General features: G+C 35.9%; 1 protein-coding gene across 2 annotated transcripts in view; it reads right to left on the reverse strand.

The window, feature by feature from the left end:
• The window catches only part of SUPT3H (SPT3 homolog, SAGA and STAGA complex component), a 439195-nt gene that overhangs the window by 69186 nt on the left and 343811 nt on the right, over window positions 1–26198 (reverse strand). Inside the window, exons 10-11 of one of the 2 annotated variants that reach the window (XM_007458306.1) lie at window positions 25545–25712; window positions 15794–15904 (exon numbers count right to left, since the gene is read on the reverse strand). In XM_007458306.1, the coding sequence (XP_007458368.1) occupies window positions 15794–15904; window positions 25545–25712 (279 nt within the window). The remainder of the gene's footprint in view (window positions 1–15793; window positions 15905–25544; window positions 25713–26198) is intronic. The other variant, XM_007458307.1, reaches the window with a different exon arrangement.

Genomic DNA, 26198 nt, shown 5'->3' on the forward strand with positions numbered 1-26198 from the left:
TCCCGGACCGGGGCACGAACCCGTGTCCCCTGCATCGGCAGGCGGACTCTCAACAACTGCGCCACCAGGGAAGCCCAGGACTGGATGTTTTATATATATTATCTAATTTCCTAAAACCACTCTGCAAAATGATTGAAGAGTGATGTTAAAAGATAATCCTTGCAGCCTTACAACCGATAGCAAAATTCCTTCTTATTGCTTGAGTATGTGGAGCTTTGTTCCTCATTGCTGATCAAGGTGCAGAGTGCAAAGGTCAATCAATTAAACAGGTATATGTTAGCTCTGATTATGACTCCAACATGATGCTAGGAGCTGAGCTTCATACTTTCCCTATACCTAAGAATTCTTCAATATGACTGGTACATAACTACCCATCGAACAAATTAATTTTAAAATAGATATTGCTGATGAGATAACTTGGGCATTATTTTGCCTTAGATTCCAGAGGAATCAATGATTAATGCTGGATAGTAATAATGAAGCAACCATATCATTCTCTTTACTGCCCTGCAGTGATCTATAAACTTTTTAATCAAAGGTAGTGGAGTATCCACATTTATAGGGTGTACCAAGTTCAGGGGGCCTAAAACTGATCAGGGAGATTAAGATCGGACTTTGTCCACTGGAAGGTTGTTCTCTCTTCAGACCATCATTTCGTCCATCTGTCCATCCATTCATCCTTCTTTTATGTTGAGCTCCAATTAAGCAAACAGCACTGTACTTTACTGAGGGAGATACAAGATGGTTAAAACATGGTCGCTTGGTCTACTGGGGATAGGTCCTCAGTAGGTTTTGATCAGACTGGGAATTACAAAGTATCTTGGAGGAAAGTGGGTCAAAGTTTAGAATTTGGCTCTAAAGGAGAAAACATTTCAGAGAGAGAAAAGGAAATAAGAAAGAGATGGGGCTTGACTCTTTCTACCACGCCCTGAATCACCGGGAGCTCCCTGGGCTTTAGATCTTTCCAAGTCTGGAAAGGTTTCCTCCTCTAGAACCCAACCCCTAAAAGTATGGGTGTACAGAAGCTGTCTCGAGATTAAAGTGGAGACAGTGACAAAATTCTTCCAAGCAAGTGTGAGAAATACTGCTACCAAAATTAGAAAGGGTCTCAGAGAGTTTCTTCATATAATACTATAGTATTTCTCTTTCCACGAAGGAGAAATAAAGAAAAATTTTCAATTTAAGTTGGAAGAAAAGTGTGTAAGCATTAGATACTGGAATAACCTGGGAATAGAGATTTCACAGCTAAATATTTAGGAGGATTTTGGAAACAGTATAAATTCTCATTTATCTTGAATAACTTAAGTAAGATCCTACTGAAATGGACTGAGAGAATGCACCAAGACCATACTAGTTGCTAAACCTAAAGTATCATCACCAAACAATTTTGCTGAATTATGAATCCTTTCACCTAGATATCTGAAGTTAAATCTTCACATGGGTACAAAATATATTTTTAAGAGAAGTCAATGACTCTCCTAGTAGAAGTTTAGGAATCAGTGAAGGCAGGAGTAGGAACTTTTCTAGGTAAGGGTCCTTCCCTGATCCTCAAGTTGGAAATATAATTAAAATCAGTTTGCAATGTACTATATATTTGATTCTTTCCTTTCAATCTAAATCTTCCAACCTCTCTAAGCTCTCATTCCTGGAAAAGCTTTTGGCAGTCACTTTTTGCAACCCACAATTTCTGTAGCTTTTCATCTTTTTACCATACTCTTTCTGCATCTAAGCCTCACTTCCCATATGTGGTCAGTAATGCCACCACCACCGGAAGTAAAATGGTCCTCAGCATGGGCCTGTTTGCCCACACAAGGGCAGAAATATGGGGCAGGAAAGGAGTCCAGCGGTCATGAATCTCAAGGTACTCTGAAACTATAAAGAACACGTTATTACCCATTTTATACATGTGAAACTGGACACAAAAACAGTAGGAATTCTCTGAAGGCTACAAAGAAAGCCGATCAGTGGGTGTGGGTCTCCACCCCAAACTCACATATCAGACTGGGCCTCCCTCTGCAGTTCTCAGAAGGGCACTGTTGGGAAACTAGCCTTGTCATCTCTACTCGAGTTTTGTTCAGATGATAATCATTTTAAAAGAAAACACTGTGTTTGCATTTTCATGTTCTATATTTTAGGCACAGTGCTAGGAGCTTTCAAGTGTTATTACTAAATACTGATATTTGCTAAAAATCGCTTATTTTTTTACAAATGATTAAACTGAGGCTCAGGCAAGTCATCTGACTCTAAACATCAAAGACAGTAGAATGTTAAACAGTGATTTACATGAAACAGTATCAGTGAAATTTTCGGTGCATTTAAAACTATCTTTCAATATTGATTTACTTAGGATACTAATAATCATGCTATCTTCTAGGTTGTTGTAACGATTAAATGATATCATACATTTAACACCCTTAGAAGACAATTTTTAAATTTATATTTTTAAAGTAAATTTATTTATTTATTTTTTATTATTTACGTATACATACACCTACATATATAAATTATACCTATCTAAAACACTATATATACACACATGTATATTTTTTAATCAAAGTGACGTGTTAATGGAAATACATTGCTCACATATCTGGTGCTGATTTCCTAACAACCGCAGTCCCCCATGTCTCTGCAAAGCACGCCAGGAGGATGACTGACTAAACTGTGCAAATGTGACTGACATACTCCTGAGACATCTTTCACCTTGGCAGAACACAGGGAGCCCCGCACAAAGTTTTAGAAGTATAAATGAAGACTCCTGAGTGTTTTGGAATAAATACCTCCAGGCTTGGTGGGACCACAGCAAAGTAGCCTAGAAGCTCTATCCTTTGCTTCCAGTAGTTTGTGAACTATGACACTGAGATCTGTGTAATCCAAGTATTTGAAATGCTTCCACATCATTTCAAGTACAACCATGAAATTTAAAAATACTCCCCTATCACCACATGGAACAGAAAAAGAGCAGCTCTTTGCAAAGCTTTTTTAAGTGAGATATTTGCATGTCTAAAAGCTATTTTAAAAACTCTATCAGTATTGCTTTGCTCTGTCGGCACAGTACTGGCTTCCTAGTCAGCAAATTCACAGTAAGTATTAAGGTTACCCCCTGCGGTGATAGCTGGTAACCTGCAAGATCAAGTTAAACGCATGTTCAGTGACCAAAGAACTCCTGGAAAATTAGTTCAAAATGATGCATCATTTTGTCAAACACTCTTAAGAATTAGCTTTTCACGATGCCTCTTCAGAAACATGAAACCCCTCGAAACCACTACCACAAATAGCCAACATTTAAAATAACTGCCAAGCCACCTGCTTTTCTCCAGGAAACATCATAAAACTCACAAGTTAACAAAAGACTTTACAAAGTCTCAGTCTTTCTGATGAAGTTAACTTAGTTTGTTTGAGAGACTTTATTTCCCCTTTTCTGAGCAATGAAAAGTCCTCACATCAGATTCAGTTCAAGGCACAGACTTATGTGTAAAAGAAGGTCTCAGAACAGAAGGGGATGCTAAAGAACACTTCTTTGTCACTTTGGTCTTGGCACAGTGTTTCAGATGGTATTCATTTGGAATAGAGAGATCGATGACATAACATGCCCAATCCTCCTCTATGAGTGGCTTTACTAGAAGTGGGTAAGGGCATAAAAACATAAATTCATCTGTCTGTAGGCAACCCAAAACATACCAACTCGTCTTGGAGTAATTTAACCAGTAAGATGATTTAGAGGACAGCTCAGTGGCACCATTTTTGGAAAGTAAAAGCTTAGCAGAAGGAACATAAATCAAAGGTGACTGGCAGGTAAAGGATATATGCAGCAATCAGCCAAACCACGTGCACACTGGCACAAATTCAATAAGATCATTTATAAAATTTTTAAGTCAGGAGTACACAAAAGGGGGTCTGGTGCTAACTAAATCCACAGATAGCTTACATGCCACTGAAATAAACACTTCCAGATGCGGGTGTACAAAAACCTTTCACAGAAAGAAATGTTTTCTTTCATAAATCTGAAGGAGGGAGTCATAGCAGGGAAGGGCAGAAAGTCTGAAATTGAGACTGTGCTTCTTACAGATGGACGTGTTGTTGAGGAGGGAGTGTAGGGCGAGGATGAACTGCGCATAGAGCGTCTCCATTTAGAAGCATCGCTACCATCAGTAAGACTGGATTTCTGTTAAAACAAGGGGAAAATGCTAATGACATTATCATTTCATCAGCCCTCCAAAATCTGGTGACTGAGTCAGTGTTGCTCCCATTACTTCCCTTAGAGTTTCTTTTTTTGGGGCGTGGGGGTGGGGAAGAGATACTGGGTTCACACAGAGATGAAAGCCACTAATCAAAGTTTAGAAAAACGATGCTTTGGAACTTACACCAGCACAAAGCTATTGGAGGCATGGCTTTAATGATGAAAATATTTTCAAAATCTGCCTAGCTTATGGTCATCTTTCAGGAATGCATGACCAAATTCATGAATGGATTAGAAAGTCAATTTGCTCATCCAAACAGCATAATAATTTGTGGGACTTTCTGGTCATATATCTAAACACTCCCAGAAGTTCAAACAGAAAGCTAGAATGTCTGTGTTTGTTTCCTTTTTTAGGTTCAGATGAACTATGCATTGAGCTTTCCCCCCCTTCCCCCAAGGCAGTCCCCTTGAAATTAGTTCTCTTGTTGAATCTTTAAACTTCATGCAAATTCTCTGTAAGCATCTGAGTAATGAATTTATTCTCGAGACTACTTCTAATTATCTGTTTTATGCATTGACCCAAATTACCAACTTGTCATCTATTATTCGTCTTTCGTTCAGGATCTTGCTCTACTTATTCTTTATGCCAAGTATCTCTTGAATACATTCCATCTTCTCTGGTCTCAACGTCACTGCCTCAGCAGAGGCTTTTCTGCCCTCTTGCCTGCAATACTGCAGCGGCTGATTGATCGCTCTGCCAATTACATCTCCTAAATCCAGTCCCTCCTCCATCCCATCAGCTGAGTTATTTTTTTAGAATACAAATTTGTTCATATCAATCCCTTGTTCAAAAACTCTAAAATCGCTCCTTGATGACTGTATCCGTTGTTTAAAAAGAAATTTTCCAAACTAAATCTTACTGAAAACTCAATATTTATCAGAGATAAAAATTGATCTGTATTAATTAGGGAAAACTCTTTATTATTTTGCAGAATACCTGTAAAATAAGTCAGGGTTTCTGCGGAGCACAGTTAGGTAACTGCTGGCCTACGTCATGAAGGCCATGTGACTCCAAGTCCCTCTCACATTGTCATCAGCCTCCCTTTGATGCTGCACCTCCTCTCCATGGACTCCTCGGTTCCTCACCTTGGCCCAAACAGCCATTCTGCTTTCCTACATTTCCCCCCCCACCCCGATTTCAGTCCTGCTCTTCTTTCTGCCTGAATTATTTTTTCGATATCCTCACTCATTTCCCTCACCTCTGTCTCATAAACTCAGTTCAAACGTTAGTGATCTGAGGAAGCTTCTTTGACTTCCTCAGGCAGGTCTCGGTCTCCCCTGTGCCAGAGGCACTGTGTCCCGCCTCCCCGCAGTGACAGTGCCAACCACACGGCAGTGCTTATATACACATCTCCTTCACTAGACTGGAACGCCCAGCTACTCAGCTCCATATCCCATAGCCCCCTTTCAACGGATTTCCAAAACAACGCTTGGCAATCGTTCATTGAATTAATAAACGGAGACACCAGAGCTGTAAGGATCTTAGGCCACGTAGGGATGTCACCACTGGTCCTTCCACTTCTAAATCATGTCTACTTCAATCTTACCAATGAGGATTCTGCCAAATGGACTGGCATTACCTAGTCCAAACTCAGAAGGCAAGTGCTATCCTTTGGATGTGAAGGGTGCCTCCACCCTCTCAGGAAGGCATGTACTTTGAATTGTTTTTCGGCAGCTGCAAGGGACAGACGGACTTGGAGCAGTATAGTCTTGCCTTGCCTCCTTATTCACTTTTTCTCTTAATCATCTGTGAGCTGGTTGTGTGGGTGAAAGATACTGCTGCCACCAAAAGCGGAAGTGTAGTTAGTTTACCCACATGAGGACCAATCCCTAATACTGGCCTCTTTAGACGGCGGCTTCAGAGAAAAGCACAGTGTGGAGCCGAGGCTGGTTTCCCCTCCTCTTCTCCCCTACCATCCCCTCCCCCCTTTTGTAAACACCACAAATTTGCTTCAGTGAGTAATGTTGTCAACTATAACTCACTTACTTATTAGGCTCTTACCTAATTAGTCCAGAATACGGGAGTGGGTGTTTTAGGATAGATCAGGAATGTAGAATTAAATCGGAGCCAGAAATATAGTCTCTAACTTCTCTCCTGGAAACTATAAAATCTGCACAAGTGTTTGAATTGGAATCGACAGGAACCTGTAGGCCAGGCTGTGAGCTTCAGGAGCCAGAGAGGCAACTCAGATACTCCTTCCCTGGTATTTCCAGCAGCGGCACAGCTGCCCAACTGTCACCTTGAATGCACCTGGGCAAATTCAGACACTGACACTGGGCTCTGCCCTCGTGACCTCTGCCAACTAATCAGCCAAAATATTTCCAGATCTGGAGAGCCTACTCCACATTTTGGGTATATGCCCAGAACTGCAAATGCACTCCAATCAGGTGGGAGAGCCTATCCAGGTGCCAGGGCAAGAATTAACATCTGACTGACACATGGGCTACGAATTTTCTCTTCTCACAGCTTGGGGTCATGCAGAGGTGGTGTGTGGGAGTGGAATATTTGATCTGCACATACATAGCCTAGGGGATTTGGTTTAAATCAAATCATAATTAAAACACCAGTCAGGAAAACAAGGCATAATTATTTTTTTCCTGCGTTTTTTTTTTTTCCTACCTTGGATACAGCCTTAAATATACGTTGGGCACAATAACAGCTAGGTATCAGTTTCGTTTTTGGAAGGTGTAAACTTTCCACTTAAAACAATCCACTTATTATGTTGTAGGATTAACTCTGCAACTACATCAGTAAATTAAATGACAGTTCAATGATTATATTTGTGTGGCTAAAGTGTATAACACTATTTAAGAAATCATCAAAAAGTAAATCATCTCCAGTTCATCGTGGCTGTTTGGAGGGAATTTTTGTCACACTATCAATAAAACAGTATGCAAATGTTTCACTTAAACAAAACATGCTTATGACTGTTAGATGTTTCTGGCAATGGTTAATAAAGAATCTATCCCAATAAAACCATTGTGTTCTTTTCTAATATTCATCTAGTTTAGATATAAAATGTTAATTGAAAAACTTACATGCTATTTTTGCTAGGTGAACCTGACCAATGTAATGTATTGAGTTTATGTCTAACTCAGTGTTTACAATCTTATTTATAGACTTAAAAGGAAAATTTCTTGCCATTTGCAGAGCATAATTTTTAAGTTTAGAAATATCTCAGCTTAGTTTAGTTCCTCCCAACTAATCTTCTTGCTGCTTTCATGAATTTGTGAGTTAAAAGAGTCCTGTGATTTTTTTTTTTTTTAAAGAAAAAACAATTTCCTTTCGGGAGTCACTCAAAATATTTTTCTATTCTATCTTCATTCCCTCAGAAGACTGCAAAAACCTAGAAACCATAATAACACATTCAAATCTCAAGATGTGGTCCTTTTAGAATATTTTGCTCAAAAAGTTTCTCTTAGCTGTCAACTACTCCTTTCCTTGTACTCATGTTCAAATTCCTCTGTTCTCCATGATACAGCCTGCCGTTTACAATGCATAGAGATATGTTACCTTCTTGAACAACTTCAAATTCATGTCCCCCATTAGAGAACACTGATTGTCTCCTTTTCAAATTATATTCCTGAAAATTCTAGGATTCTCTGCAGGACTTTTAGGGGCCTCATAGATGTTTGACAAGGATGTCCATTTCCAATTTTTTGTGCTACTCGAAATAAAGGTTCTGTCATCTTCTGTTTTATATTGAACTTCCTGTAAATGTTTTGTTGTTTAGGAAATTATGTCTTGGAATTCTGGCCTGTTAGTTTTGTTTTTTGGTATTTAAAGCAGCACAAATAAATCCTCTATATAAAACTGTGCAAGTGAGTACGTCACCTTAGAGTGTATAGCCCCTGCCGAACTGAATGTGAGGTCTTTACTGCTGATATAAAAGTGAAGGCGGAAAAAAGCAAAATGTGTTTGAATAGTCCCTGTTTACTGAAGAGACAAACCAGCTGTTAATAACATCATAATTTTTAAAAATGGAACCGGATAACTCTCTGTAAACAAATTCACTGTCCCAATTTAAGGTGTTGCTGCAGAAAGTTCAAATGACACAAGATCTCTCTCCCCTTCTCCCTGCATTCTGCCTGATGATTAAAAAGCATTAACTAAACAGTTTTACAATGCAACATGATTATGCCAACACAGAATTATGATGCTGTGCTTACAACAGCAGAAAAAAGTATCAGTAATGAATTCAGCAAATTTGGATTCCACAGGCAAAGCAAAATAAACATGACCCTGAAACTTTAAACAAGTATTTTTCAGGGAAGGATTTTCAGGTGACTGAGATTTTCTCTATGACATCTTTGAATAGCTTATAGTTTTAAGATACCTTAAAAATATTTCCAGAAAACCATGAAGAGTTATATACTGGATAAGAAATCCATATACTGACTCCCTTTAAACATTATCAGTTTAAAAATGTGAGCACTTGTTAGATACTGTTAGTGAAACAACTTTTGAGCAAAAAATTCTTACTATTTCTCTTTTGAACCAAGACTATTGGAGGTCTGTGTAGATCGTTATTAAAAACTGCTGTATCTGTGAGTGAAAACTTCTCAGATAAAGAGAAGTGTGTAAATAAAATAAAATACGGAAATAAAGTAGATACTGTGATGAATATAACATTACATCATAACTTTGATTTTCAAACACCTTCACTGTTCGTATTGAATGAGATTTTAAGAGTGGGTCTTCTACATACAGAGTTGCTGGAATATTTGATAAAGAAACCCTTCTCTTATGGAGGTTTAATACCTCTCGCGACACTTGTCTTCTATGCAATGTAGTTTAGGAAATGCTATCTCCCATTTTCAGGATAAGACTGCTTAAACAGTTGAGAATAGAGGACAGTCTGCAAAGACGGAGTTTAATGAGGAGGATTAGAGAGAATCCATTGAAGCTTGTGGTCCCAGTTAACCACAGAGTATTTAGCTCCTGTCCACAGATAGAGCTCTGGTACTTAACAATGTAACTGGTTACTTGATTTTTCTCTAAATATCCGTTTTCTCATCTACAAAGTGGGGATAACAACACTCATCTTGCTGTGTTATAAGAATAACACAATGCAGGTGAAAAGTTTCTTTAAAAATATTATATAAGTTATTATTTGATCACCCAACACTTTTCTCGGATTCTAATGATTTTCTCTCCCAATTTCTTCTAATGTTTTTAGTACCACATTTCAAACATTCTATCCCTAATTTTAAATTGAACACTGTGTTAGTTGAACCATATAAAATTTCTGATACTCAACTGTTTATGACCTAGGGAAACTGTTATTTTATATAATTTGACAGAATAAGTTTTGTAACTGTAATTTCCGCCCCACCTTATTTTAAAATTAAAAACAACTAAATTAAAATATTTACATTTTTTTCTAGAGAAGGCCCACTTTTAGGTTATTCTTATATGATAAATATACCACGTTAATTTTTTTCTGAGAACCAGTGGCCCATAACTATGAAAAAGTACTCGGTTCCAACCTATAACGATAGACTTAGTACTTCCAAAAAATTTATTGAGAAATTCTTACTTCCAGTAAAAAACAAAATTCTTAAAAAATATTTAAGAATTCATACCCAGTTTCTACTTGGTATTTACATTCGAAAAGTACTCTAATATTTTGTGACATTTAATTTTCCAGGTTGAACACATAAAATGCAGACAAAAATCTAATGCACTCAAGACATAAGAATTATTCATGAATGTGAAATTCTAGATCAAAATAGTCAAAGCAATCTGCTATGCCATTTTTGTTTTTAAAAGTTTAACGTGAGGGATTCTTAAAGGAAGTTTTTTATTTTGATCCTTATTCGTCTATTGTGAACACTTCTGAAGGACCAATGATATGAGAGCATCCCTAGCACCCCTAATAGACATATATACATCAAGCTAAATGGCCACAGTGGAAGAGCAGTCAGCTGAGAGTCAGGAGGCTGGATTCTAGGGTCAGCCCTGGCATTCACTTACAAGGTGCCACTGGGTACAAGGCAAAGCATCTCTGAGACTGAGTTTAACTGATTTTCTCAAGTCTTAGCCAGTTTTAAAATACTTAGCCAGCTGTCTCACAATTTAATATAGTTGAGTGGATTTTGAAGCCACTCACTTTTAGGGATGCATTTAAGGTACCATTTAGGTGAATGACCATGCTTAAATGAGAAATTTTATTGTTTTGCTATTCCACTTCAATAGAAAGACACCTGATAATATGTAAGCTCAGCGGGGTGAGATATTTTTCTACTGTGAATATCACTCAGGAGAAACTAAAATATATTTAGGCATTACACACGGGATTATGTCATCCCATTCGGTGTACACCGTTTGCTTTCTCTGGCTTTCAAAATTATAGACCTGGTTTTCTACCAGCCATCTCCAGCACTTCTCACTGAGCGCTGGGATTGGGCTTCACAGTAGGTAACCATGGGCACCACCCACTGCTTGTACACAGCAAGGATCCAGATAAAACACATGTCTGACCATCTTTTTCATGACAGACAACACGGTCCACTGAGTTACTCTTTGGGGGTATTTTCTCTGAGAGAAAAAACAAAATGCTCTAACTATAAAAGTCTACTTCATTCTCAAAACTTTTAAATGCTTTTTCCTTCTAGACCCACATAATTATAAGAATTAAAAAAAAAACAAAGCCATTACCAAAAGCATTTGAATTTTTAGGCTGCAAGAAAATACTCCTCAGTTAAATAATTAAATTCAATTAAAACAATTTACCAGTTAGCTGTCTGATAGGACAATTCATTTAAAGCTTTCGCTAAACTTTTTTTTGAGGCCCTGAAGCTCTTTTTAATGTAAGTTTTATTTTATCCTTTATTTTTCTATATTTTCTTAATTTTCTAACATCCTAGCATTACTTTCATAATCAGTAAAATGAGGAAATTTTAAAAACTGAGAAAAATGAGGCTAGTAATAATTAATGTTTAAAAAATTATAACCAACTTTGATATACACATCAGTCTCTGAAAACCTTTTTTAGTAACTTACACAAATATGTAAATTCATATAAACTGAATTTGATGCAGCTTTATAAATCTGAGGCCGTGCTGTTTGTTCCTTAGATTTCTATTTCACAGGAGCTAGTATGCAAAAATCAAGTGGAAACTATGTACACTCAGTTACTGAGACCTTATTTTTTAACGTGACAGTGGTGATTTAAAAAATCCATTAAAGTTCCTCAACCACGATTAATTCAAAAAGTGAAAATGAACATTAATTTATTCTCAGGAACAATAATCTTTAAATAGTATTTAAGTTTTAATGGTATAAATTATAAGTCTGTAAAGAAATCACATTATAATTCGAGTTTTAGTTTCTTCTAGCATCACAAAGTGAGGCCTCTGTGTTTGTTTGTACGTCTGTGTGGTTGGTGGTGGGGGGAATGGTTTCTACTTTAGTTCGTTTGTATCCTTATCTGAAACCTTTTAGAAAATATACTACAGCTACTAATGCTATGATGACTTCCACTATTATTAATATAATACATTAAGAGCTTACCACTCAAGTTCATAGTACTCGTTGGATTCTATCATGAGGTATGTTCTATTCTACCAGAGAGAAGTTAAGAAATTTCCTTATGCTACTTTGCTAGTAGGTGCAGAGCTGGGATCTGAATCTGGGCAATTTGGCTCTACAATCAACAGTCTTAATCACCACACAATATAACCTCATGTAATGCCAACTACGACGAGTAAAAGGACAAGATAAGATGACAAGTATCAAAATGACTCAGTACACCCCCAGTTTGCATAAGTACTCTAAAGTAATGACTACACATCACAGACTGAAGCGACTTTCAGAATTATTTAGGGAAAAATAAATAATAAGCAAAAGGTAAACTAGTCTCTTTAAATGTTCTTTAGCATGTGTATATGGAAGATCAGGAATACAGGGGTGGGAACAATTGCAAAAAAATCTAATGAAGAGCTTAATGTCAGGAAAATTACTTTAATCTTCTAGGTATGATACTCTCTTCTGATCTTCTGCATAGGATTAAGAATAAATAAGAACACAGAAAAGAAAGAAGTCATCGATTAAAACCAACATGCCAAAGACAGCATAGTTATAATTGGTTGAGTGGGGATGGGTAGCTTATAAGTGTCTCCATAGCCCTCATATGAGTGGCAGGAAACTGATGCTTCCGCCATGAGGCCCCTTCCCTCTCCACTCCAGCAGCTACTCAGTGCAAAGCATTGTTTGTACTCTTTTCTCCCCTCCACCTAATGTGGCTTTTTTAATTATTCCCTTCTTCTATCATTTCAACTAATTCCCAAGGGGAAGAACTCACTTACAATTCTTTATACAATGAATTGTATTCCTGAATTTGATCATCGGAAGTCATACAGTAGAAGACAGAATGATGCCTCACCAAAAGCAAATTTTTCTTGGTTCATTGATTGATGTTGGAATTCAGTTTCCATGTAACCTACTGGTTCAGTCATTTTAATTCTCCAAATCAATTTCAAATTATTGGGAACTAGCTATATATCAATCAAGTTACGGATATTCTAAATTAGACATCTCATTTATATATATATTAGACAAGCACTTGAGATTTAGAATGAAATGCTGCAAAGACAAAATCTCTATGTTTCAAAAATGTAAACTAGTTGTTCATGGCCATTTTAGTTTACAAAGGAAATTTTATACTGGAAGTAAGTTAGCTCAGCCTTTCTGTATAAAAATTCAGTCTCAGTCTATGATTGCTATAGACACAGCCCACATGCCTCCTCTCAGGAGCCGCAGCTCAAAGCCTAGGAAGCAGAGTGTCCCCAGTGCAGCATAAAGTATCATCTCAGGGAGTGGGCACCAGGGAACTCAGCATCAGCATCTCCACAGCCTCAGGAGCACCTCCTTTTTGCACTGAAGGTAGGAGGGATCCAGGACAGGTGTTCACACTGTTAACATACACAGTCTGAAAATCTATTCTACTTTAAAGAGAATTTTTAACTTTAAAAGGCAGATTTGAGTATTGTAATATATACCAAGAAACTGTGTCTGCCTCATCCTACTACTCATGACATAAAATGGAGTAGGTATATTCGGTCCTGTAGGCTGGGAAAATTCTTATAACTCCAGGTAATGGAGTAGACCTTTCAAGGTGGGTCTTTTCCAAGGAGTGATGAAAATTCAGTGTCCTTCTGTGGTGGAGTTCTTTCTCATCTGCTGTTGATTTTGCTCGTCTGCTCTGGTAGCAGCTAAGTGAACCTTCAAGACCATGGCTTATTTGTTCTACTTTCCATATCTATTTAAACTAAGCATTTTAAAATTGCATTATTAGTTTTAAAAACCATATTGGTTATATGTTTGTTAGACAAAAGTTAGCTTATACTATATCTGAATATATATATTCTGAATATTTCAAGAATATTTCCTGACCATATACTACAATCTTAGATTATAAAAGCAATAATACATGAGTAATAGAGCATCAGGTTAGACATGGAAGAATGAATACACATGTACATGTACACACACACACACATCAACCAAGATGGTTCTCAAGTGATCTGTCCAGTCTTTTTAAAGATAAAAAAAACTTGAAGAATTAAACAGCTACCTCTGCCACCACTTCCTTTTGAGGAAACATCACAGACTTCATGATTAGGAGATTTTTCCCCTTACATTAGATATATTTTCCTTTATCTAACTTTATCCATTACTTTTAGTTACCATTTTAGGTTATTTCTCAAAAATCCTGTTTCCCCTTGCTACCCTTTAATTACTTCTAGATATTATCAACTCTGTCTTTTTCTTCTCTCTCTGCTCCACTGCCTCAGACTATTAGTCATTATTTGGCTCGTATCTATGGATTTGATATCTTTAATCCTTTGTTATAAATTGGTTCTTTCAACTTCAGTTGGTTCTTAAATTCTTCCAATCATCTCATATTTTTCTAAATTTCATCTCTTTTGGCTTATTGCTTTAAATAACCTCACCTGTCATGTAGGAAAAAATAAAACAAGAGATAATGATTTCATTGTTTTCAATTGTAATAATCTAAAACCACTCATGCAAAAGGATATATTGCTTAATCAGCAACATACGATTAATATAAATAAGATAAATCACATTCTTATAATATATGACAAACTTAAGATATTAATCAGAAGTAAAAATAATTGTCACCATTACAAAAAGCTTCTAGAGACATATATAAAAAGCTTTGACACATTCTTGCTGTCACACGGAGGACGCATACAATTAACAATAACAATGAAAACAAAGAATGGTAAGAAAGCATTCTCTTTAACTGAAACATAAGAAAAAAGGAGATGTTATAATTTAGAAGAAATCATGACTTCTATCAACAGATAATAGGAAAATCCACTCCTAGGAAAAAACACATATTATTTTATGTACATATGTATGTGTAATATTATACATATATATTCTGCTTTAGTATGTTAAAGCAGATGTGAGTCCAAAAAAAAACCAAACAGGGCTTCCCTGGTGGTGCAGTGGTTGAGAATCCGCCTGCCAACGCAGGGGACACGGGTTCGAGCCCTGGTCCAGGAAGATCCCACATGCCGCAGAGCAACTAAGCCCGTGTGCCACAATTACTGAGCCTGCGCTCTAGAGCCCGTGAGCCACAACTAATGAAGCCCGTGCGCCTAGAGCCCGTGCTCCGCAACAAGAGAAGCCACCGCAATGAGAAGCCCGCACACCACAACGAAGAGTAGCCCCCGTTCGCTGCAACTAGAGAAAGCCCGTGTGCAGCAACTGAGATCCAATGCAGACAAAAAAATTTAAAAAATAACAAAAAAACAAACAAATGGTAAATTCTACTCTTCTTTAGTCATAAATCAAACCTAACTTGCTGAAAATCAAACCAATTCCTTATAAACAGAGAAGGACTTGGAGAAAGTTATACTGACATGAATAAAGATTTTTTTAAAAAGGGCCACAAGATGAGCATTTAATTAAAACACACACACACACACAGACACACACACATGGACACACACACTTTCTTTAGGCTGTTGAAATATAAAGTCTTTAATTCGCCATTAAAAAAAAAAAAAAAACAAACCTTGATTATAAGCTTTAAAACCATTTGAAGATGTGGAAGACTGTCTGCCTTTCAGCCTACTTCAAAGCCAGTAAAGAAATCACTTCTTCTTCTTCCAACTCAAAGTATGTTTAGGAGCAGAACATCTGATAGAAGTGGTATTGCCAATCTAACCAATTTTAAAATATAAAGTGTTTCTAGCAATATTTGGATACATATAATTTGACAAAAAAAAGTTTTATAAACCTAAGCTTTAAAAAATAGAAAATATAAGCCCCAACAAAAAAAGCATAATTTGTAATTGAAAGAAAATAATATTTTGTAGAAAAAAAGTTGTCCTTCCAAAAAGAGACAAAAATGACTAACTTTTATTTCCCAAGAGAATTATGCCACTTTTATACAACAAAATTACAGTCACCACAAATTGCTTTCAACAATTCCACTGCTGCTTCATTTGACCACTTGAAAATCAAAATTCTTTCAGATTATAAATATAACTTTTTATAACTCTGTTATTACGTACTGTGAATGGGGAAAGGGGGCCAATCTTGTGGCCGTAGCGTCGAACGGCCTCTCTGATGTGGCAGGGCTGGATGGCATCGCTGTGAGCCTCAACACCACAGGCCGCAGTGCTCTGCGACAGAAAAACACATAAATTGTTACTAAATCAAAAACACACAACAGAACTACAGTGTATAAAATATGAAAATAAACTTTCATAAAATGGACGGTTTTTTCCCTTAGGATGCACATCATTGCTGCCATATACTACATCTAAAAAAAAATTCCATTAACAAATCAAAGATGACTTTTACATGACCCCTTCCTAGCAGACCAACCAAATGCAATTTTTATGCCCCCAATATTTCACCTAGGCCTACATGTCAAGGTACAGAAGAATACAGCCACTTGCGTGCAGATGAAAAGTGTCATAGGGGCTTGCTGAAAGAACAACAGGAAACTATTTTTTTAAAAACCATTTAAACATTCATTATTATAAATGTTTCTTGGGAGCCTGTTGGACATATTTCTGAAATAACTTGAGGGTCATCAATTTTAAAATTAAAAATGTAAAATTGCTACATATTTATTTATAATACTGTGGACCGTCATAAAAGATCATTTCAACTTGGTTCCTAGTTTTCTAGGTATCCTCCATGCAAAAACAAGATAAAACAAAAACTTTCTATTTTAATCTGCCTCATCTGTAAAAGGCAGGTTTGAAAGTACAAAGAAACACAAGAAACAGAGAGATTATTTGCAATAAAACTATGGATATCAACTCAAGAAATGTGTGCAACATGATTTAAAAAAAATAAAATAGGGGCATTACAGTCTCATGATTCAGTTGTAGGCTCTGGCTTCCCAAATACCTGGGTCCAGATCCCAGCCATATCAGTTACCAGTTCTGTCAAGTTATGTAATATCTCTGCACTTTAGTTTCCTCATCTGTAAACTGGATAATAATTATAATTGCTCTATAGGGTTGCTGTGAAAATTAAATGAGTTGATATGTGTAAACCACTTAGAACGGTGCCTGACACATGTCAGCTATTAACAACATTAGGCTATTATTTACATTAAAAATGGAACCTCCATGTTCTTGAAATGATAAGCTAATTTACTTAAAAGTGCAGTGGATACCAGATGCCAGGTCATCAACATTAAAGAATCAAGAGAAAGAAATAGTAGCCTGTGTGTTACTATAACTCTGGTCTAGAGGTACCACTCTCAGAATTCCTTATAGGAGTATGTCTAGTACAACCTCTAGGGATAGCAATTTGGCAAATCTTATCAAAATGAAAAAACACAACCCTTTTTAACCCAATAATTTCATCTCTAAGAATTTATCCTACAGACACATTACACAGTACAAAATAATAGATAGATAGATAGGTAGATATTCACCGCTGTGCTATCTGAATTCATGAAGCAAATGTTCATCGATGAGAGAACAATGAAGTCAATTATGATACATTCATTCACTGCAACAGAAACCACAGCAACACCAAAAAGAATGAAGCAGTCCCATACATATTCCTATGAAGCTCTCTCTAAGATTCATTGTTTGAAAAAATACTAGGTGACCAACTGGATAACTATGTTAACCAGCTGTTTTTTTTTAAAAAAAGCTGAACATTATATGCTCATTTAAGCTTAGAATATTTCCACAAAGGTACCCCAAAAATCAGTAACAGTGCTTATCTCTTGTAGTATAGGTGGGTGTCTGGAGGACATGGGTTAGAGAAAATATTTTTCACTGTATATCCTTCTGTACCTTTTAAATATACTTTTTGTGCTTCTTCTATTATAAACTAGTAAAATAATTGTAAAAATTCCTATGAAGAGCATCAGCTAATTATCCAAGCTGAACCTGAAATAAGACTTAAAATACAAAACAAAACAGATCTTGATTATTTTTATTATTTTAACAAGATTTGAAATAAGCCAGATAGGAATTTATTCTAGGCTATCTTTCTCAATTTCATTCCAACAATACCCTAAATAACATATCAGCTATGCCCACAATAACAAGGATTAAGTTATCTTAACCCCTCACTTTGGCACTCATATAGAAGTGCACACACAGAGTTTTTTCTTTTTCTTTCTTTCTTTCTTTTTTTTTAAATTGTGCTTTCTTGATTCTCATTCCGAATACTTTGTTTCAGTTGGACTATATTAGAATAAATGCAATTATCAGGTACCCAGTAAGGCTAAGGACTCTTCCGTTAAGTCCACTTGGCTCCAAGATGTGAATATGACTAATACAGACTCATTATCTGCTAGGGATAACAAATACTTGTGAAGTAAGTTGAGGCATTCTACTCATTTGTGGAAATGAATGCAAATAATTAGCTGGATTTGGAATCTAAAGTTAAGTTTTCCAGTGGAAACTCAAGTGGAAACACAAAAGGGGGACATCAAGAGGGTCAATATCCTGCAGGCTAAGTGGGTGGGGAGTCCTTCCAGCGCATTCTTCTGTGGAAGCTCCTTTCTGCTTGAAAATTGGATTTATTTTTCATTTCTTTTCTCCATGGCCAATGGAGAGTCTACTCTTCGTCTACTCTCCCCAATAAGTTTGGTTATGGTATAGAACATTTTGGTCAAAATCTCTCAGAACCTCTGGCATGGCGATCCAATGGGACTTGAGAACACTGAAGTAGGGAGCATAAGTTAGAAACTACTTGCGGTTGCTATTTGTAAGATGTGGAAACACGTAAGCCAGGCCTGTTTGAATCATGTTATTGCTGCTGAAAAGAAGCTAACCTACATAAAAATAAAAATATTCACTTTTGTGAAAAATGTCATTAAAATTTCTATCTTGCCAGTTTCAGGTTTACCTGCTATAATTAAGCAACTGCAAACATCAGCATAAGTTACTATGTGCACTTCTACACTTTCCTGACTTGCCTATTGAGTTCTTTGGAAGGAAACCTTTAAATCTAAAATGTTGTATTTGCGGTATTGTTTCTAGCGCAATAAGTATCTTCTCATTTCTGTAAATATCTAGTCCCTCACCAAGGTACTCGAAATCTGTTTAAATTCAAAATTCATATTAAGTTTAGAATTTTTACTTCAGCAGTGACTTCATAAATCTTGTAATAGTCTTCAAAATTGTTACAGGATTAGCATTAAATTCGTGTATTTGCTACCTAATAAAAAAATATTATATGTTATAAATACATAAAAAGAATATTACATTTATGTACCAATTCAGCTTTCTCATTCTGCTTGTGCCCACATTATAGAATATTCTTTAAGCTTTCAAAAATGAAACCCACACGTTTGATAAAATACTGAGTGCTGTTGTCTATAGTGTGTTTGTCAAAATCTCTGTGGGGACTAAACTCTTTATTTCCTAAAGTAAAGTACAAGTTGCTTCATAAAGTTCTTCATATGTCAGGTACTCTTCCTCTTGGCTGCATTCATACTCCATTCTTGTATTCTTCCATTTCATTTTTATTTATGTCTTTTTATTCAGAAACTGCTGCTGGGTATTGGAAGCTGAAGTATCATATAGAGTCCTCCATGCTTCCCACATCCGAGTATTGTCCCTTCTGCTTGTACTTGCTGGCTTGTATTGAATAAAATTCCCCAACAGCTTGAACTCTCAACTGTGGTACAAGAAGTTACATTGAAACTTTGGTTGCCCCAGTTATCTCTTACAAAAGTCTGTACCTCTCCTGACTCTTTTCTTCTGAACTTAAGAGTTGTTGGGAAGAAACAGCTTTTAAAGAAATGTTATCCTTTCTCAGCCTTCCCCTTGCCGGTAATCTAATATTTAAGAAGGACCTGGAATCTCAGATAATTGCCTCTCATTCTTTTCACATCCATAATGGTGGACTAGATCTTTTGTTAAACTTGAAACATTAGATTTTACAGAGTAGTAATACGTATCTCAGGTTAGAGCAAATGAAAGGTTAGTAGCACTATTACTGACTTCTGTCACTCACCGACCACGTGGGTTGATGTTATGACTTCTTTCTCCTCACTCTTGTACATAGAGCTCTCTCAGTGCTTTGTATCTATAGAGGATTTCTTTTCAGATGAAGTTGGGCCATTCTTCGTCCAAAGGCCATAGTATAATACAGTTAATTTTCTCATTTCAAAACTTAATTGAGATGTTAAATTTGTCATTCTATATAACTAGGAAGAGATTTTTTTTAACTAAGGAAATTAAAACTAAAAAAGGTATTGAAGAGAAGACAAGAAAGAATCACCAAATTCAAGGATTCATAATTATAAAATTTAGAAAAAACACACTATATTATCTATTCTAAACTTCCCCAACTCCTTCCCTATGTTATAGTTGAGAGAGCAAAGATAAGGGACACTCCCATGATTAAAATGATAGTATTAAGATACGGTTATACATCAAATCCCTTGGCTTCTAGTACACATAGCTAGTATATAATAGAGGCTTTATTATTTTACGTAGAATGAACTGTACCATGTTACCAACATAGCTGAGGTTTCCAGTGAGTAAAAATCAAAATATAGCCAAGAGCTTGAACGTAGAAAGATGTGGATGAGTAAATAGAGAAAAAATTAATTATTTTATGTATGCATAATAACCAGGTTAAGTACAACTTGCTACATACTTTGTAAAGCAAATCCACTGAAGAGGTCTTTTAGGTAACATTTTATTAGCCTAGTTTTATTTATTGAATGAGTTGGAGAGCACTACAGCTGAAAATCTTTAAAACTACTTTATAATATAGAAGTTCCTTGTAGTTCAGAGTTTCCCTTTATAAATAGTCAGTGAGCTCTGTCATTTTGAAAACAAAAGGGGGAGTTCAGATGTGAGGATGAAATTTAAGTCTGCTTACTATCAGTTATAAAATTATATCTCGGCATAGCTCCACTACTAGTAATGGCAAATGGTTCCTATTGTGCCAACGAACTTGTAGGTAAAAGTATAAAGTTTGGACAAATTATAAAAAACAAATATCTGAAAGCAAAAGAGACTGATCTAACACAGGCAGAAATTGAAAGGCGGCGTACCTATATTTAGAAGAAGGGAATGGCTGTGGGTTGAGTTTTCTGTTTTTACTGTTTTAGCCCAAGGGTAGGCTCCAGTCAGTATAGGGAGGACATGATCTTAGAGGCATGAAGAACTATAGGCCAGAGTTCAGGGCAACCATAGTATGTGTAAAGTGAAAAAGAAAATCCCCAAAAGGACAGAATCAAAGAAGGGAAGTTCCAAATTCAGTGTATAAATTTTACCCAGTCTTTGACTAACTTCTTAACTATTCCTTTGTGGTACCAAATCCAAAAAACCCAGGTAATCAGGTAAAGTTAAGTGAAGTGAAGAGAGAATCTAGCTGCTGAAGAGGAATTTGAGTTTGGACTTTAGAGTTCAATCTAGAAAAGTAAACACCCATATGCACACGCCACCATCACCACCAACTCTCTTCATAGGAATATAACAGAATCTGAAATCTCTACAATATATTACTCACAATGTCCAGGATATAACTTAAAATTACTAGATATGCAACAATACAAGAAACTGTGACTTACACTCAATGGAGACTAAAATAATCCAGGTATTTAATTTATCATACAAGGATTTTAAAGCAGCTATTATGAAATAAAATAAACTTGTAATAAATGATAAAAAATAATAGCACAGGGAGATCAGCTCGGTGCTTTCTGACCGCCTAGAGGGGTGGGATAGGGAGGGTGGGAGACGCAAGAGGGAACAGATATGGGAACATATGTATATGTATAACTGATTCACTTTGTTATAAAGCAGAAACTAACACACCATTGTAAAGAAATTATACCCCAATAAAGATGTTAAAAAAATAAATAAACAGTAGAAAAATGTAAACTACAAAAAGAAATCAAAAGGAAATTATACAACTATAAAATAAAATATCAGAACTAAGACATTACTGGGTGAGTGTTAAGACTGAAGCTGACAGTAGATAGAGTTTGGAACATAAAGGAAGATCAACAGAAGTTACCCAATCTGAAGAACAGAGAGAAAAGATTGAAAGAGAAATTAAACAGAGCTTCAGGGATATGTGGAACAATATCCGAGTAACTAACGAATATGTACTTGGAGTCTCAGAAGGGGAGAAGAGGGAGCATGAGGCAGAGACAAAATATCTTAAGAAATAATTGCTGATAATCCCCCCCAAATTTAAAAATATTTCATTTTCAAGAAGCTCAGTGAACCCTAAGCAGAATAAATACAAAAGAAAACCATTTCTATGGATATCATGGCCAAACTGCTGAAAACCAAAACTAAAGATACAATTTTGAAAGCATCCAGAGAAAAATAATACATTACATACACAGAAACAAAACTACAAAATCTACTGACGTGATTAAAAGAAAAAGGATGCTAGAAAACAGTGGAATGATATAATTAAAGTACTGAAAATGAAACTGCCCATCCAGAATTCTACAGCCAGAGAAAATATCTTCCAGAAATGAAAGAAAAGTAAAGATATTTTCAGAAAAATGAAAATTAAGAGAAACCACCACCAGTCAGCATGTGCTATAACAAGTGCTAAATAAAATTTAGTAGAACAAAAAAGGAAAATGATACCAGAAGGAAAGTCTGATCATCAAAAAGAAATAGAGGGACAGTGGAAATGGTAAATGTTAAAGTCATTTGATTACTTAAGGCAAAAATAGTGTTATGGTTTATAACATGTCAACGTAAGATGTATATCAACTATAGCATAAAGAACAAGACTAAAGTAGATAAACCTATATAAATATAAAAGTCTTACATTTCATGTGAGTAAAACAGTACAATAACAACTCTAAGTACATTGAAAATTTAAGGATCTATATTGTAGCCCTTGGCATAACCACTAAAAAATGATGCAAAGAGATATCACTAAGAAATCAGTAGATACATTAAAATGGATTTCTAAAGGAGTGTATAATTAAACCCAAAAGAAGACAGGAAAGAAAAACAGAAAAAAAAAAATAGAGAAAACAAGTAGCAAAATAGCCGACCTAAATCCAAACCATGTCAATACACACATTAAGCATCACAGATTTAAAGACTAAAATTAAAAGATACAGAAAGAAAGGAAAAAGAAGAGCCAACAATTTTTTGTTTACAAGAGATGTACTTTAAATATTAAAGATAGAGCTTTACTGAAAGGAAATGGAGAGAAAAACATATATCATTTAAATAGCATAAGAAGGCTGGAATAGCTATATTAATCAGATGAAACAGTTCAAGATGGATAGTGTTGCCAGTGATGAAAAGAGAGATTTCATAAAGATAAGTAAATGGAGAGATATGCCATGTTCATGGATTATAAGACTTGGTATTGTGAAGACATTTATATCCTCAAATTGATGGAAGATTTCAATCCAATCCCCTTCAAAATCCCACTAGGCTTTTCCTTTTTCTTTCTCTCTTTCTATATCTCCCTCTCTTTCTTTCTTTTTCTGGGTAGAAACTAAATTTTAGTTCTAAAATTTACATAGAAATGCAAGGATACAACATATCCATATTAAACCTGAAAAATAAAAGTTTGAGGACCTACACTACCTGACTTTGAGACCTCCTATAAGCTACAGTAATCAAGGCAGATGACAATGACAAAAGAACTGACAAGTCAATAAAACAAAATTGAAATCCTAGAAATAAATCGACACAGATATACGGTCACTTGAATTTCAACAAAGCCACCAAAGCAATCCAATGGGAGAAAAGTCTTCAACAAATGGTTCTGCAATAACTAGATATATGTAAAAAAGTGAACATGGCCTCAACTCATAAAAGACACAAAACTTAATCTGACTCGGTTAATGGAACTTAACATAAAAGGTAAAGCTAAAAAGCTTCCAGAAGAAAACACAGGAGAACATCATCATGAATTGGGAGTAGCCAAAGCATTCTTAGACAGAACACAGAAAACAATAAACAAAAGAAAAAATTGGATAAATTAGACTTCATTAGAAGTTCAAAACTTCTGCTCAACAAAATAAACCATTAAGACAATGAACAGGTGAACTACAAACAGAGAGAAAATATGTGAGAAACATATATTTGACATAGGATTGTTATACAGAATATATAAAGAACTCCTACAAATTGTAACAAGAGACAACCCTACCTCAAAAATATTGTGTAAAATATTTGAAGAGACTCCTCCTTGAGGAAGATATATGAATGGCCAATCGGCACATGAAAAAATGCTCAGCATTATCAGTCACCAGGAAAATACAAACTCAAACTATAGTGAATTATTATTAAATATCCATCAGAATGGTTAAAAGTAAAAACAATGACAACACCAAATGTTGATGAGCATGTGGAGCAACTGAAATTCTCATATATTGCTAAGAAAGTATAAAATGATACAACCATTTGGGAAAAAAATTCTTGCAGTTTCTTTAAAAACTGAACACATAGCTACTCTATGACCCAGTAACTTCATTCCTAGCTATCTACCTAAGAGAAATGAAAGCATCTGTCCATAAAGACTTGTACAATAATGCTCGTAACAGGTTTATTCATAATACCTCAAAAACTGGAAATAGCCTAGGTGTCCACCAAAAATGAGAATGAGTAAACAGATATATACAAGCAACTTACTCAACAATAAAGAAGAATAAATTATACTTATACTGAAAAACATAAACTTCAAAAATGTCCTGAAAGAAATTTCACACAAAAGAGTATACATACTATATTCTCTTTATATGAGGTTCTAGAATGGAAAAAACTAATGCATGATGAAAAAAAACAGAACAGTGTTTGCCTTTCTGAGGATGGTGACATGATTGTCTGGAGGAGGTATGAAGGAACTTTCTGAACTGATGGTAATGTTTTTTATCTTGAGAGGGGATTAGAAAACAACAAATTTATACATTTGTCAAAATTCATCAAATGGTATACTTAAGAATTGAGTGGTATACTGAATATAAATGTTACCTTTAAAAAAAAGGAACCATAAACAAATTATACATAATGAAGTGTTTAGGAGTGAAAAGTAAGCTGATGTATGCAGCTTACTTTTCAATGTATTAAAAAAAATGAACAGATGGACGGATTAAAGAACAACTGGATGCATATATATAGTAAATGCAAATATAGTAAATATAGAGTTAATATATTAAATATAGTAAAATGCTAATTGTAGGCTTCCCTGGTGGCACAGGGATTAAGAATCCTCCTGCCGATGCAGGGGACATGGGTTTGAGCCATGGTCCGGGAAGATCCCACATGCCACGGAGCAACTAAGCCCGTGCGCCACAACTACTGAGCCTGTGCTCTAGAGCCTGCGAGCCACAACTACTGAGCCCACGTGCCACAACTACTGAAGCCTGCGCGCCTAGAGCCCGTGCTCCGCAATAAGAGAAGACACCGCAATGAGAAGCCTGCGCACCGCAACAAAGAGTAGCCCCCCACTCGCCGCAACTAGAGGAAGCCCGAGTGCAGCAGCGAAGACCCAATGCAGCCAAAAATAAGTAAAAAAACAAACAAAACAAAACAAAAAAACCACATTGAGATACCACTACTCTAAAAAAAAAATCTTTAAGAAAAATGTTAATTGTAGAATCTAGATGGCAGATATATGGTATTTGGTCTACAATTCTTTTAACTGTTTTGTGTTTGAAAATTTTTATATTAGAAAAACTTAATTATCTTGCTGTAAACTGGCTGCTTCTAAAAATCAGATTTATGAGAAAAACAGAACACATTTTCCATACTCAACAAGACCTCTCCATTCTGCACCAAAAAAGAAGAAAGAAAGGAAAAAAAAGAAGAAGAAAAAAATATCACTGACCTTTTTTCTTTTCCTTTGTTTGGTTTTAGCTGAGTCTTGTCCAGCACTCCCATTCCCTAGGGATCCTGATGTGGTTCTCCCTGAGAGCTGTGATCCAGATGATGGAGCGCTCGGTGTAGGAGGAGGCGTGTTCTCAGGAGAGTCTGGGTAGGACCTTAGGCAAGACCCCTGTCCAAAGAGATGTGGCTTTGAAATCAAGCAACCAGAACTTCTACTAACATTTGAGTTTGTTTAACATCTCATGAATTCAGTAATATTTGAAAATTATAAAAACACAGTTTATTATTATCCAGTCCACAGAAATGATGCCACCATCTTACCCCTAAGGGTCTAAAGATATTAATTTTTAATCTGTCTGATCATTTAGATAAAAATCAGGATTCCTCAGATACAGCTTCCAAAATTTCTGCTCATTTTGTCAAATAGAGATATTTTTACTGAGAAGTTTTGTCAGTGTTTCAAACTTACTCAAAAGGAAGTTCTAAACTTTCCCCCCAAACAGGATGCCTTCCAGACATTCTTTGTAACATGGTGACCAGCCTTCGCCTAGTAACTCAAACTCAGTGCTTTAGGGTCACTGTAGATATATCTCTAGCTCCTCCAACACCTAGTTCCTTCCTTCCTTCAGAATATGCCTGATATCTATCTGCTTTC

This window comes from Lipotes vexillifer, unplaced genomic scaffold (genome assembly GCF_000442215.2).
Source record: "Lipotes vexillifer unplaced genomic scaffold, Lipotes_vexillifer_v1.1 scaffold4, whole genome shotgun sequence".
NCBI classification, from domain to species: domain Eukaryota; kingdom Metazoa; phylum Chordata; class Mammalia; order Artiodactyla; family Lipotidae; genus Lipotes; species Lipotes vexillifer.